This window comes from Hyperoodon ampullatus (genome assembly GCF_949752795.1).
Source record: "Hyperoodon ampullatus genome assembly, chromosome: 4".
Classification (NCBI taxonomy): Eukaryota; Metazoa; Chordata; class Mammalia; order Artiodactyla; family Ziphiidae; genus Hyperoodon; species Hyperoodon ampullatus.
The window spans coordinates 100,277,506-100,292,167 of record NC_136917.1 but is presented as its reverse complement, the minus strand read 5'-3'; the positions used below and the strand labels follow the sequence as shown (position 1 = coordinate 100,292,167).

The window sequence follows — 14,662 nt, the reverse complement described above, 5'->3', positions numbered from 1 at the left end:
GAGGTTTTTTTGTTTGCTTTATTTTTTTTTTAACAAAAATCCCATCAGTGTTCATACACTGAAACTGGTTGCTGTCTCCTTGTTTATTTTCATCTACAACAGTTTCTTTACCTCTGACACATAAATCTTTTCAGTATTTTTAATGGCATTGTGTTTTACATGTCCCATGTTCTGGACTGTGTCCTTGTGGTGTCATTTACTTTTCCCTCTATTCTTATATTTCACGAAAATGGAAGACACATCTAAAGGTCTGATTAGCGTCAGATTCAATATACATAGCAAGAATATTCATGGTTAATGCTGTGTACTTCAAACTGCATCATATCAGAAGACGCGTAATGTCAAGTTCTTCTATTAATAGTGAGACTGGGCTTCCCTGGTGGCTCAGTGGTTGAGAGTCCGCCTGCCGATGCAGGGGACACGGGTTCGTGCCCCGGTCTGGGAAGATCCCACATGCCGCGGAGCGGCTGGGCCCGTGAGCCATGGCCGCTGAGCCTGCGCATCCGGAGCCTGTGCTCCCCAACAGGAGAGGCCACAACAGTGAGAGGCCCGCGTACCGGAAAAAAAAAAAAATAGTGATACTAACTTTGTTCACTTAGGTAATGTGCTGACAGCTAGATCTCTATTTTAAGGTACATATTTTTACCCCTTACAATTTCAAGAAATCTGTGAGGTGATACTTTGGAAATACTTTGCAAATATTCTGTACAAATACACTGTGCAAATATTCCCTCACATCCTTTCACCTAATGAAATTAGTATCCATCCATGATCCTCGTCTGAATCAATCATTTCATTAAGGGGTTGTGTGGTAGTTTTCTATTACTAATTTAACACATTACCACAAACTTAATAGCTTAAACACAATTTAGCATCTCACAATTTATAGATCACAAATCTGGGTTGATTCTACTGGTTTCTCTGCTCTAGGTTTCACAAGGCCAAAATCAAGGTGTCAGCCAGATGGGCTCTTATCAGGAGGTTCTGGAGAAAGTCCCCTTCCGAGCTCACTCAGGTTGCTGACAAAATCCAGTTCACTGAGGCTGCAGTACTGAGATCCTCGTTTTCCTTGCTGACTGTCAGTTCAGGGATACCCTTAGCTCCTACAGGCCTCTCTCTGGTTTCTGCAAGCGGGTCCTCTATCTCAAAGCCAGCAACGGTGTGTTGAAACCTCATGCTTGGAATCTCTCTTCCTGCCTCTTCTGCAGAATTTCTGTGACTGACTCTTCTGCCTTTCTCTTCAGCTTTTAATTACTCTTGTGATTATACTGAATCCACCCAGATAATCCAGGACAATCTCCCTATCTTAAGATCAGCTGGCTAGTAACCTTAATTACATCTGCAAAGTCCCTTCACAGTAGCTCCTAGATTAGTGTTTGATTGAATAAGCAGGAAATGGGAATCTTGAGGGAATATCTTTAGAATTATGGTGATTTTCTAATTTTGTCATATTTTTTTACTGTTAGTAGCCAGTATTCTTTTTTTTTTTTTTTTTTTTTTTTTTTTTTTGTGGTACGCGGGCCTCTCACTGTTGTGGCCTCTCCCGTTGCGGAGCACAGGCTCCGGATGCGCAGGCTCAACAGCCATGGCTCACGGGCCCAGCCGCTCCGCGGCATATGGGATCCTCCCAGACCGGGGCACGAACCCGTATCCCCTGCATCGGCAGGCGGACTCTCAACCACTGCGCCACCAGGGAGGCCCCTGTTAGTAGCCAGTATTCTTTGGTAAAGTAGAACATTCCTTCCTCACCTGCAAATGAACAACAGTTCCTAATAAAAAGTCTAGCTACTTAATTCTCTCCTTCTGATTACCAATTTTCAGATAATTTTCATCTTATGATAGCACATTGACTACATTTTTTAAAAATGTTATGGAATCATGACTTTATATTAAATGTTTTATAATCAAGAGAATCCTAACTATGTTTTACCCTCAAATTGTCCCAATTTTGGCCAAAGGAAATCCTTTCAAGTTGGTTTCTCTGTCCTTTTCACATACTTCCATTAGACTAAATGCTTGCTTTCCAGAAAAAGACGATGTCCTAGGCTCATCTTATATTTTCCCAGTCACACAGATAGTGCTGAGCCAGAACTGGGACCCAGATCTCCTGATAGCCAGACCTTTGTTTCTGTCACAATATAAGATGTGAGAATTTCACCTTATATGAACGTAATAGTTATACACAGATAATCACATTATATTCAAATATTTGAATATTAAAATAATAATTTATATTATTATTCTTTACTTTAAGTTGCCCCTATTTCAAGTACCTAAACATGGCCATTGGAAAAAACCCCAAAAGACACTGCTGGCCTACATTCTTCAATAAATTCCATTTTTTTTAGATGCAATATTTTTCAGTAAGTTTCCACTATTTTACAAGACATATTACTAATTTAGGTCTAGGAAAAAAAATTATGCCCTTACTTTTTCTTTTTTTTGTAAGTGTGATCCTATCCATGAATAAAAAGCCAAGCTTGTAAGACTATCCAATCACTGCTATCCTCTTACTAATAAGCACATTGACAATTTATTAATTTTTAAAGAAGTAAACAAATATCAAAGGAAATGCAAAGACCCAAATTAGGCAAGAAAATCAAACCTTTCATTAGAATTTCTGCTGGATTACAAATTCTGCATTTAATAATAATTCAGTATTGACATGAAAGAGACAGCTGAGAAAATCTGACAAGTTACATGCTGAGTTTTTACCATTCTATTTACTACATAACATGATAGCCTTTCTAGTCTTTCTGTGTCTACCAGAAATGTTATTCCTTGGCCTTTTGCTCCAATGTACATACATTAAAGACTTCTATTTTGAAAATTACCCTTTCACACCACTCTCCCACTTCCTAAATCTGAAAGTATCTTTCTAAATTTAGAGAAATTAACCAAACTTATTAAAGGCTATATGTTTTTATCAAGCTATATGTAGACAGTAAAATATATATATACATATTAGCAAAAGCATTTGATTACAAAAATGTAACTATCTGAAGGTAAAGAGTATTCTTTTGTGTACTTATGGCACTGCATTCTAAAAAGAAAAGGACATCTCAGTTTATTTTACTTACACAATAAGTTTAATTTACATAAAAATGATAGAGCATTTCAGAAGCAAGTCTTAAAAACAATTTCTGGGCTTCCCTGGTGGCGCAGTGGTTGAGAGTCCGCCTGCTGATGCAGGAGACACGGGTTCGTGCCCCGGTCTGGGAAGATCCCACATGCCGCGGAGCGGCTGGGCCCGTGAGCCATGGCCGCTGAGCCTGCGCGTCCGGAGCCTGTGCTCCGCAACGGGAGAGGCCACAACAGTGAGAGGCCCACGTACCGCAAAAAAAAAAAAAAAAACAATTTCTGCTGAATGACTGCTATAATAATCTCCTTAAGAGAGAAATACACATAAACTAAAACAGCAGTTGTGAAACATATATAGTACCTCTCAGCTCAAGACAAAGCTCAATTATTTAGTAGGAAAACACTTAAGAAAACAGAAGGGCTTTTGGTTTAGACTACAGGCTGAAGTCAAAATTCATTTCCTTAAAACTTAAATCTTAAGCATATCCAAAGCTTTTTATTAAGGCAGGCTCCCAGGCAATAAACTCAAATTTCTGAATTCCGTCCTATCCATCACTGAGGAGAAAGGAGATTTTTCTGTGCTTCTACATCTAGGACATTGTGGTGAGAGGCTTTTCACAGGTTCTCGCTTAATAGAACTAGAGATCTTATTGGGAATATGAAGTACTAAATATTTCCAGAATTTAAACATGATGTTTGTTTTCTAGGAACTGTAGACAGTTATACGAGAACTTCCAGAATCATACTGACATAAGTCTTGAGTTGACTGTGAGGGTTAAAAATTTTTTGTGACCCTCCATATGTCCAAAGAATTAGGTAGGAGATCTCAGGAGAAAGGAATCACTTACACATGGGAATATCTAATAAGACACACTACTGAGATTTTGATAAAGACGATGTTGGAGGATATAGATTGAGACTGAAAAAGATGCAGATGTCAAAAAGGCCAAGGTATGTTTGGAGAACAGCACCTATCCAAGTGAACAAATGTACATGGCTTATGGAAAAGAGTAAAATGTAATCCCCATTAAAAATAGACAAACAAACAAACAATCCCAGTCCTTCTCTAAGGTCATATAGTATGGATATTCTATAATAAAAATACTATCAGTTTGCAGCACATAATTAAGTCATGTGGAATTAGGCAAACTCTTTTTTATGGACAGCAGAAATCATTCAGGGCATTAAATATAGTTAAGTTACAAATGCTGGAGAACAATGTCAAGAACTCTCAAGAGTCTGTGATTTTACTCTGAGTTGCAAGTTAAAAAGTTAGCCTGCTACAGTTTCATGGTTGCAGCCAGAAGACACTAGACTCCTGGGTAAGAGACAAAGGATTTTATTACTCAGGTTACAGCAAGCAGTATGAGCTTCATGTTTTCATCTGTTTCTCCTGCCCCTCAAATACCAAAGAGGCGATGTTGATACGCCCAGGGTAGAGGCTGAGCACATAGTGACATTGTATCATGGCTGTGGAACCTCAAACTTATGAAGCCCAATCTTACCAGGGGGTTGCTAGCAAACCTGCTCATCCTTTGCCACTTGCAGGGAAAGGAAGGTGAAAGTACCTTGACACAAACAAATCTGCCCTCTGCCTTGGAGAAAGACACAATCTCTCTCTTCCAAGGCTGTTTCCTATACAGACATCCTCAAAAAGATGGTCCAGAACAAAAGCTGTCAATGTGCAGACACGTGCAGAAATGAAGAGATCCAAGGAAAACTGTCTCCCAGAAAACATAAACTAAATTTCATATATTCTTTCTGCTACTGTTTAACCAAATAATTAATTTTGAGTACTTTATTAAAGAGCCAAAAAAGAAATAAAACTTTCAGCTTTTCCTTATAGAAGTAAAGTGGCTGTTTAGTTATCGCACTAAACAAATGTGCCCATATGCATTTTATTGAAAATACTTAATATGACGCCAATGAGTACGACTTTGAGTTTTAACAAAACATTCACTTGAATGACAAATGACATTTTCAAAGGTTCCTACCAGTGGTAGCATGTGAGGTATTTAATGTTTCACAAGGCCTAATCCTTTATCAAGTCAAAGGTTAAGTAGGTTATATCCAATTTATTAGACAAATATCAATCTTCTTCATATACATAAGTACTTTTTTTAACGTTCAAGAATAATTGACAATTATAATTGTATATATTTAAAGTGCACAATAAGATGATTTGCTATACATTGTAGAAAAATTACCAAGATCAGGATAATTAACATATGCATCACCTCACATAGCTAACACAGGCAATTCTTTTGTTATTTGTTTTTTGTTTTAGATAAGCACTTAAAAGAACACTTATTCTTCCTGGCACAGCAGAGGATTCAACCTCCTTAAACATTAAAAAAAGAAAATTTAGCATGAATTTGTTCCCCTTATAACGACTCACTACAAAATATTAAGGTCATGGGAAGGATATATTTATGTAAAAACATAAACTTTTAAACTGAAAATATGTTTCTAGCATTACCACAAAAAATAAACAAAAAATGCAAAAACTGTTTTTAATCACTTTTTTGTAGAAAGAGTGCGTGTACTGCTTCAGCTTCAAAACCTTTATTCTGACTGTTTAAAATTGGAAAAACACAAGGTTGAAGTTGTATACACAACAGTACCTCTCCAAGTGCTTCATATCTTTTCTGGTTCCATCTGTGCAAGTCTTCCCGGTAGTTAAAAACAAATGGCTCCCCGGTTTTTATGTGCCTTAACTGCCCCTCTAGAAGACAAACAAACAATATTGCTATGATTCAGAGCACATTTATAATAATATGGAAAGTATAATAAATAATGTCTAATAAAAATTTAAAATATCTTTCTCAGAACAGTTTCATTTTTTTCATCAGATTTTTTTCTTCAAATATCCATATGATGCAAACATATACATAGTATAAAAGAATGACCCCAAGTACTCAAATGCTATGTCTTTGATCTTTCTCTAATCCAAAGCAAATTAACAATATTTGAGGGCCTACAATGTATGAGGATTTTTGCTAGCTATAGCCATGAACGTGGTCCCCATTCCTAAGCTTAGAGGCTACCTGAGGAGTAACAGCATAAACATTTAAAAGTTAAGCAACTTTTCAGAAAGTTAAACAAGACTGAAGTAAGTCAACAATCTACAAACTGCTACAGGCAATTCACATAGATAATAAAGTCTAAAATGAGTTTAGAAAAATGAAGGATGCCTATAGGCTAGAATAGGTTCAGAAGGTTTTAGTGAAATTTCTCAACTAGGCCTTGAAATACAAGTAAGATTTAAAATGGAAATTGGAGAGAGACAGTGAGCCAACACAGGTTTAGACTGTCAAGTCAGACTCACACAATTCAGAGATTTTATTGATAATTAATAACTTTACTAATAACTTCAAGGGTACAAGCAATCAAGAGGCACAGGCAAAGCAGGTCTGGAACGGCCTGACCATGTCTTCTCAGGGCCTATCCTCTCACTGGATAGCACTCTCTGGTTCAGAATAGGTTGATGTCTCTAAGTGGGGCACATGAGTTACCTAACACATTGGTGAGCATGCTGGTTATAAAACAATTCTATTTTATGTGCCAGAGAGTTGTACTGCTCATGTGATATTTTTCAGAGAAACATGCCCTACATATCCACAGATTATAGGTTTGTTTAACCATAAGCAATGCCAAACCAGTTATCCTGCTCAAAATACTCCATGGATAAGGATTCTCCTCATAGCACAGACCAGGCCACCTGTCTTCTTTCTTTCCCCAGAAGCATTCCCCTGGTATTCAAGAGAGAAACAGACCACAGACCAAGTGCTTTAACACCTTCCCTCCCCTCTACTCTACAACATAAACAGAATTTTGAAAAAACATGACAGCAAGTTCAAATAATAGTGAACAACCCTGTTTAAAAGAAACAAAAAGACTGTGAGCCAAATAAAATAATACAACATTGGAGGACACGTGGAATCAAATAGCAGAAGGCCCAAACTACTGGGTTTGCACTTTATCCTAAGAGCAGAGAGGCACAAGAAAGACTTCAGGGGCAGAAGAGGAACATGGTCAAGCTGAATGGAGTTATTAGTATTTGATTTTTATCCAATGAGACATGCAAGAGTGAAGAAAGACTTGAAAGGAAAGCTATGGCACTGAAACTAAAGCCAGGAAATATACTACTCTAAGTAAAACTATTTCATTACTTTTATGAATCAATTTTACTACATATAAAATGGGTATTTTTAATATATAAAATAAGGGCTAATCCTTATTTGTAAAGTTCTTTAATACTCAACATGAGACACTGCATTGGATCATTATAACACCCTTTTATGGTCAGATGATGCCACGTAAATTGTAAGGTACATCTACAGTTTTCTTTCTAGGACAGGGAAATTCCCATTTAGCATGGCAATACAAGTGAAGACATCTGCAAATCTAGCACTTGGGATTTTGACTAAAGCAACCTTAAAGGTACATGACATACAGTAATGTGTAATATTGCTGCACTAAAATTTTAAATGTATTTTCTATGAGACTGCTGTGTGAAAGGGAACTGACTTACTTAGATAGTGAGTTTAGGTAGTTAGATATAGATACTTATAACTACATCTCAAAGAGAGGTTTGGTTTTTTTTAAATTCTCTATTCATTTTGGACATAATAATTCTCATAAAGTGATAATGATTTTGATACTTTAGGGAAAATAAGCCCTAACAAAATAGCCAACTATCAGCACTAGTATTTTTTGTTTGCTTGTTTTTTTTTGTTTGTTTTTCATTGATTTTATTTTTATTTTATTTATATATTTTTAAACATCTTTATTGGAGTATAATTGCCTTACAATGTTGTGTTAGTTTCTACTGTATAACAAAGTGAATCAGCTATACATATACATATATCCCCATATCCCCTCCCTCTTGCGTCTCCCTCCCATCCTCCCTATCCCACCCCTCTAGGTGGACACAAAGCACTGAGCTGATCTCCCTGTGTTATGCACCTGCTTCCCACTAGCTACCTATTTTACATTTGGTAGTGTATACATGTCAATGCTACTCTAGTATTAAAAGTGAAAAGAAGGTAAAGAGGCAAAGAAAGTAAGCATTCTTAACCAGAAAAGATAATCTGGATCACTTATGTTATAGCTGTATTTGCAAATTTGGTATTTCTCAAAGGTTTGGAAAATCTCTTCAGCAACTGTCAAAGGTCTGACTTAGGACATTTTATTTTAGAGTCCCCAAAAATCAGTTGTAAAATTTCCTGTGTATACCCAAATGCACGTTATTCTGAAGTGTATCCATATATTTTATCAGATTGGTGGTGGAGTCTAAGACCCAAAATAAGCTATCAATGGCCTAAATAAATTAATAAATTGAAAGTATTCAGGACACTTCCTGGCATGTAGTAAGAGTACAATAAATATCAGCTATCATGGAAGACAAGATTCAAACTCAGTTTGTTGCTGAGTCCAATTTTTTTTTTTGGTGATACTAAAGTGTGCTTCCTCATAATACTGTACAGAGGTACAGTGAGTGTGGGTGAAGGGAAAAGGGGAAAAGCCTTCACTTCATCTTCCAAAGCAAGAGCTGGGCCTTATACAATTCCAACAACTGGAGAATGGCTAAATAGGTATTTTGAACACAAAGAGTATTTGAAAAGGTAAAGTGATTTGAAAGAACAAGGTATCAGTTTGATGCAGGTAAAAAGAATCTCTTCCCCTTCGTTACAATTTTTTTTTTCCTTAGGGTGAACTCTGTATCCAAATTTTTCTGTTACCCAACTAAGAACTTTAAAATTCTTTAGAAAATTTAGAAGCTTCTTCAATCAGGTAATGAAAGTTTCAATTCAAAGCTTTCATAAAAGTTTTTGCATTATAAATGCTGAAAAAAAAAAGTCTCTGGAGATACTAAGTTAGAACTGCCCTTTTAGCAGTTTAATACTGAAACCAGTTTCCTGGTTTCAGAACCTCACCTCTTTGAAAAAATACTCACCATTCACTCTGAGTTCAACCCTGAACTGTATCATGCTAAAAATAAGATCCATAAAAGTAACATTCTCTCCTTGGAATGCAAGAATCTTTGCCTCATACTATAAGTCTGTATTTATGCAGGACAATGTCCAGGATATTTAAAAAATAAATGATAGGTGTGTGCAAGGGTCCATATGCATTCATGTGTAAGTAACATGCATGTGCAAAGGTGTAGGTGTGTCTGAAAGTGTGTAAGTACAGAGCATGTGCATGCAAGGGTATAAAAATGTAAGCAAAGATGTGTGTATCTGATAGGAAAGTGAGAGAGAAAAGTGTATTGCTTCTTTGTTTTTCACTCCCTTTAAGAAATGTTCAAGGAAGATGAAAGACAGACTTCAATGAAAACTGATATCCTCTATCCATAAAGCAAACATAGTTCTATGATTTACCCGCACTACCAACACACTCCCCCAATCCCTGTTCTGAAAGAGGAGTCTGGTAATTGTTTCAGAGGGGCAGAGGCAACATTAGTCTCAGAGCAATTTTGACCGTTAATTAAATTATAAAATTTCTTTTAAAAACAAAATATTACTACTCACACATACTTTGCCATTAGATATCCTTTATTAAAAAACATGAAAATTAGTATCAGAAAAGAGATCAAAGTTTCTAATATGCTCTGTTTAAACTCATTTAATAGTCTAGTACACGGAGACTGTCACTATAAGTTCTAACACCTATAAGTGATATTGTACAGACACATCAATCTAAGGAGGCCTCATCGGCAGGAACTGTATGGACGCTGCAGAGACAAGACATTCTCCTGTGGCAATATGTACAGCTTTAAATACATCATGCGACAGGCAGCATGATTTGTATAGGACACCTGAACTCTTCTTGTAACTTACTGTACAGTCCTCTTTTGCAACCTGGCTCTGGTATTTGAAAATGAATTGGGTTTTTGTACTTTTTGTATGTTGTATGACAATCATCAATGTGAACAGAATACAATAACTGCATGTAAAATTTTGAAAAAACACAGTGATGACAGATCACCGATTTAGTTAATGCAGCGCAACAAGTAGAAAGCCACAATTCAAATGCTACCTGGCCTGTAATAACATTATCCTTCAAGTATTACAATGTTATTAATCCAGAGTTTCATTGTGCTTTGTTCCAGAAACATCCTTGCAATCTATGGTATGTTATTCCAAATCCCAAGTGCAAAGCTTATTTTATTCAGAATTTAATTAACAAACTTTACAATAAGGATGTTGCCTAAAAAAATCATGGAATTGAGTATTATGCTTTAAAATATTATCACAGATAATTATTGCCAGTCATTTCATTTTAAATAACATGTGAAATAGTAGCATCTTTCTACATAATTTAATTGGGAGTTCCAGCTGGATACAAGGGAGCTGAACCCTCAAGAACTGAAAATACATAAGCTGAATCAAATTCACGTTCGTTGGTTTAAGTGACTTGACAACTATGGGAAATTATTACTTGGTTCTTTTACTGGACTGAAGAACTTCATCATGGAAGGATAAGACATTATTCTCAAAAGAAACACATAAAACTTTCTAGCTGGCAAATAAAAGTAGCAAATAATATCTGTCCTATGATTCTATTAGCATTGTTAAACAAATCTTGCATATAGCATACACCACTTACTTTCATTAAAAGCATATTCAAATCCTTCCAGTGTATCAGGAAAATCAAGAGGTGGTTCATCTTTTTTCATTAGTTCATCCAAATCTATCCTAGATAATAAATCTAGAAAAGAAATTACATGAAATTTATTTATATTCATTTTCATAGTTAATAACAAAGATTATATTTTAAATTATTTTAACTATTCTTTTGTTCTATTAGACTACTTTTTATGTGTTGCCTTAACTGATAAGATTATTAAATTTTTAAGTTCCCAAAGTGCTATATTACGATGAGGTCCTGTATCAATATAACATAAGCACTTTCAAAACCATAATTCTCAAAACAATCACAACCTAGATCCTATGTACCACTATGGTAAATTATTAACTTCTTCCCTTCAAAATATACAGCTATTAATTTGTACCTTATTAACCTCCTATCATTTAAAAAGTTTCAGATGTTAACATGACTTTTAAAAGGTCACTAAATCTTACATATAAATGAAACTACTATGAATAAGGGAACTTAAAAATAAAAATAATGGTAATATAGCATATTATTCTTTAGAGGGGAAGTTCATAATATTAAACTAGAACATGCTAACTGGAGAAAACTGGCTAACACAAAACAGTTTTTATTCTTCACATCATTTGATTATACATAACAAAAAAAAACTGTCAACAAGGTTTTATAAATAAACATTTTATTTTTGAATCTTTTTAGATTTACAGAAAAGTTGAAAGATAGCACAGATAGTGTCTGTACCCAGTTTCCCCTATTGTTAACATCCTACCTTACAAGGCTACATTTGTCAAAAGGAAGAAACCAATGTTGGTACATTACTGTTAACTAAGGCCAGATATTATTCATCAGTTTTTCCATTAATGTCCATTTTCTGTGCCAGGATCCCACCCAGGACACCACAGTGCATACAGTCGGCATGGCTCCTCAGTCACATCTTTTTATTTTGTGAGCATTTCCTTACCTCCTGTTACTACAAGGTGCTGCAGGCTTATCTTGTAGTTTCCCTGCACCAGCCCTAAAATCAGTCTGTAGACAGTATTTAATGATCTCTTTTAGGCTATCATCATGGGATGAGGCAAAAATTCTTACTATTTGTCATCTTAGTGTCATATGGAAACTCGGAAAAATGAAAGATAAACTTCAAATTTATATAGTTCCCAAAAGATGTGTTTTGTTTTGCTTTTTAAGTTTAGATTTTGAGATTTTTTTCAACCTAACTCAAGTTCCCGAAGAGAAAGAGCTCCTCGGATACACAGTATAGCAAACCAGTCGCCGCTTTCTTTTAAACAAAAGAAGAAACTCAGAATTAACACTTTATTTCTGTCTCTCACTTACAGAGATATAACAAATCCATCTGTACAGATCATAAAAATATGCTAGAGGAAAAAATAGTTTGTCTACCTCCAGTCTCTAGTCTCTTTCCGCAGGACACAAAGATAAGACATCAAAAAACTTGTAAAAAAAAAAATTAAAAAGTGATTGTTTAAAACTCTTCAAACTGCTGTATCAAATAAACCTCAACTCACACAAAAATAAACCATTTTCAGCATACAGACATGTTTATAAAAAAACATTTGCAAATTGTCTAGTAAAATTAAAAATGTCACAGAGTATGCATACTGGGCCCAAGAGATACATGCTGACAAATTTCTGATTCATTAGTAAAGTTCTGAACAACATGTAAATCTTTGCAAAAGAGAGTAAAATAGAAGATTTTTAATATCAAAAACTGGCTTGAAGATTCTCACATCTCTCCTTCCAATGAATTGAATTCCTTTACTTCACAGTCATCTTCCACAGTTCAAAATTTAGAAACCTTTTAATCAGACACACAAAAACCGACCAATACATAAGCAGCTGTATTATGTCTAATATCCATTTTCTCTATCAGCTCAGATCATAAAATGCCATCTAACATCTATATATCATTTTAAAGACATCACATACTTTACCTCACTTGACCATCACAGCCCTATAAAGTAGCAGCATGTGTTATCATCTTCACTGTCTTTGAGACAAGGAAATAAGCTCAGAGAGGTAAAATGGCCTGCCCAAAATTAGACCTTAATAGTAAAGTGGGGTTAATAAAATAAATTTATTCCCCAATACCTAACTCAGTACTCTGCAAAATCCCCATACTTTTATTCTATGTGCTGTATAAACTCTAAAATGGTGTACCCCTCCCCTCTCTTCATTACCTTATAAAAAGAATAAACTCTTCTGAATACATAAATATGCTTTGGCTTTGACCAAAATATTCCTTTGAATGATAAAATGAACAACTAAACAAATACACATTCCTCAAACTTCTCCTCTGTCAACTAGAGAACTAGATATAGATTTTTTTCTACTTCGTTAGCATTGAGAAGACACGTAGAAAGAAATTGTCAGAAATTATTTTTCTGCTTTGTAAAAGGAAAACAATGTATATAACTGCATTTTACAGAGACTGGGTTCCAAAGGCAGTAGATTAGGCAAAAATCAAGTATAATAAAACATTTCCATTGAAAATCCCTTCAATCGCCTATAAAACGCAGTACGACTGAATTCTTATAACCTAAATACACATCAGATGTAACACAACTGTTTTTTCTAAAACATGCCTCTTGTGATTAAAGTGATTAAAGTTAGCAACTAGAATTCTAAACTTCAACAAAGCATATGCAGTAACTGGATAAAAATACCATTTTATACCCAAAAGAATTGAAAACAAAGACTCAGATATTTGTACACCCCTGTTCACAGCAGCATTATTCACAACAGCCAAAAGGCGTAAGCAATCAGTTTCCATAGACAGATGAATGGTGTGATGGTTAATTTTATGTGTCAGCTTGACTGGGTGCCCAGATATTTGGTTAAACATTATTCTGAGTGTGTCTGTGAAAGTGTTTCTGGATGAGATTAACATTTGAAACTGTAGACTGAGTAAAGCAGATTGCCCCCCACCTCCAATATGGATGAACCTAATCCAATCCACTGAAGGCCTGAATAGAAGGTGAGTAAGACAGAATTCCCACTCTCTGTATGACTGTCTTCAAGCTAGGACATCAGTCTTCTGCCTTCACAGCACAGGCTCTGAGGATTTTGGAGCAAAGCCTTGCTATCCACTGCAGGTAACTACTCTCCTTTTGAGAAATGCCTCTTGGCCTGCTACTGGGCCTGAGTAGAGACTGAACACTTAACCACGGACTACCAACTTACCATGTAGCTGTCCATCATGAACTAGGTGTTAACTGACCCACCAAGTCATTAAGCTGAGTGTGTACAATAGCATTCCATCATCAAATGGAAATGGTATGTATGTGATCAGGACTGAGTAGGCCCTGAAGACAAAAGTAAGTTACATGAAGAAGTGGCCCAAATGCCTATGGTCTCCACTGCTGCTACACAGCCTTCTATCCATCAGTGTGCACCTAAGCCCTCATCAGTTGACAGAAGGAGAAAAAACTCGAGTCTGGTTTATAGATGGTTCTGCATGATATTCGGACACCACCCAAAAGTGGACAGCTGAAGCATTAGAGCCCCTTTTGGGGATATCCCTAAATGACAGTGGTGAAGAGAAATCTTCCCTGTGAGCAGAACTGAGAGCAGTGCACCTAGCTGTTCCATTTCTTTGGAAAGAGATATGGCCAGATATGTGATTATATAATGATTCACGGGCTGTGGCCAATTGTTTGCCTGGATGGTCAGGGACTTGGAAGGAACATGACTAGAAAATTGGTGACAAGGAAATCTGGAGAAGAGGTATGTGGATAGACCTCCCTGAATGAGCAAAAGATGAGAAGGTATTTGTGTCCCAAGTGAATGCTCACTACAAGGTAACCTCAACAGAGGAATATTTTAAAACTCAAGTGCACAGGGTGATCCATTCTGTGGACACCAGTCAAACTCTTTCCCCAGCCAAACCTGTCATCACCCAATGAGCTCAAGAACAAAGTGGTCATGGTGGCAAGGATGGAGG

At 36.0% G+C, this 14,662-nt stretch overlaps 1 protein-coding gene across 2 annotated transcripts in view; it reads right to left on the bottom strand.

Annotated features, from left to right (window-relative positions):
* ARB2A (ARB2 cotranscriptional regulator A) overlaps nucleotides 1-14,662 on the bottom strand; it is a gene marked incomplete at both ends in the record, with an annotated part of 387,052 nt that overhangs the window by 368,647 nt on the left and 3,743 nt on the right. The window contains 2 exons of one of the 2 annotated variants that reach the window (XM_079701776.1): nucleotides 5,706-5,806; nucleotides 10,696-10,797. In XM_079701776.1, the coding sequence (XP_079557902.1) occupies nucleotides 5,706-5,806; nucleotides 10,696-10,797 (203 nt within the window). Of the gene's footprint in view, nucleotides 1-5,705; nucleotides 5,807-10,695; nucleotides 10,798-14,662 lie in introns of those variants that run through there. The other variant, XM_079701777.1, reaches the window with a different exon arrangement.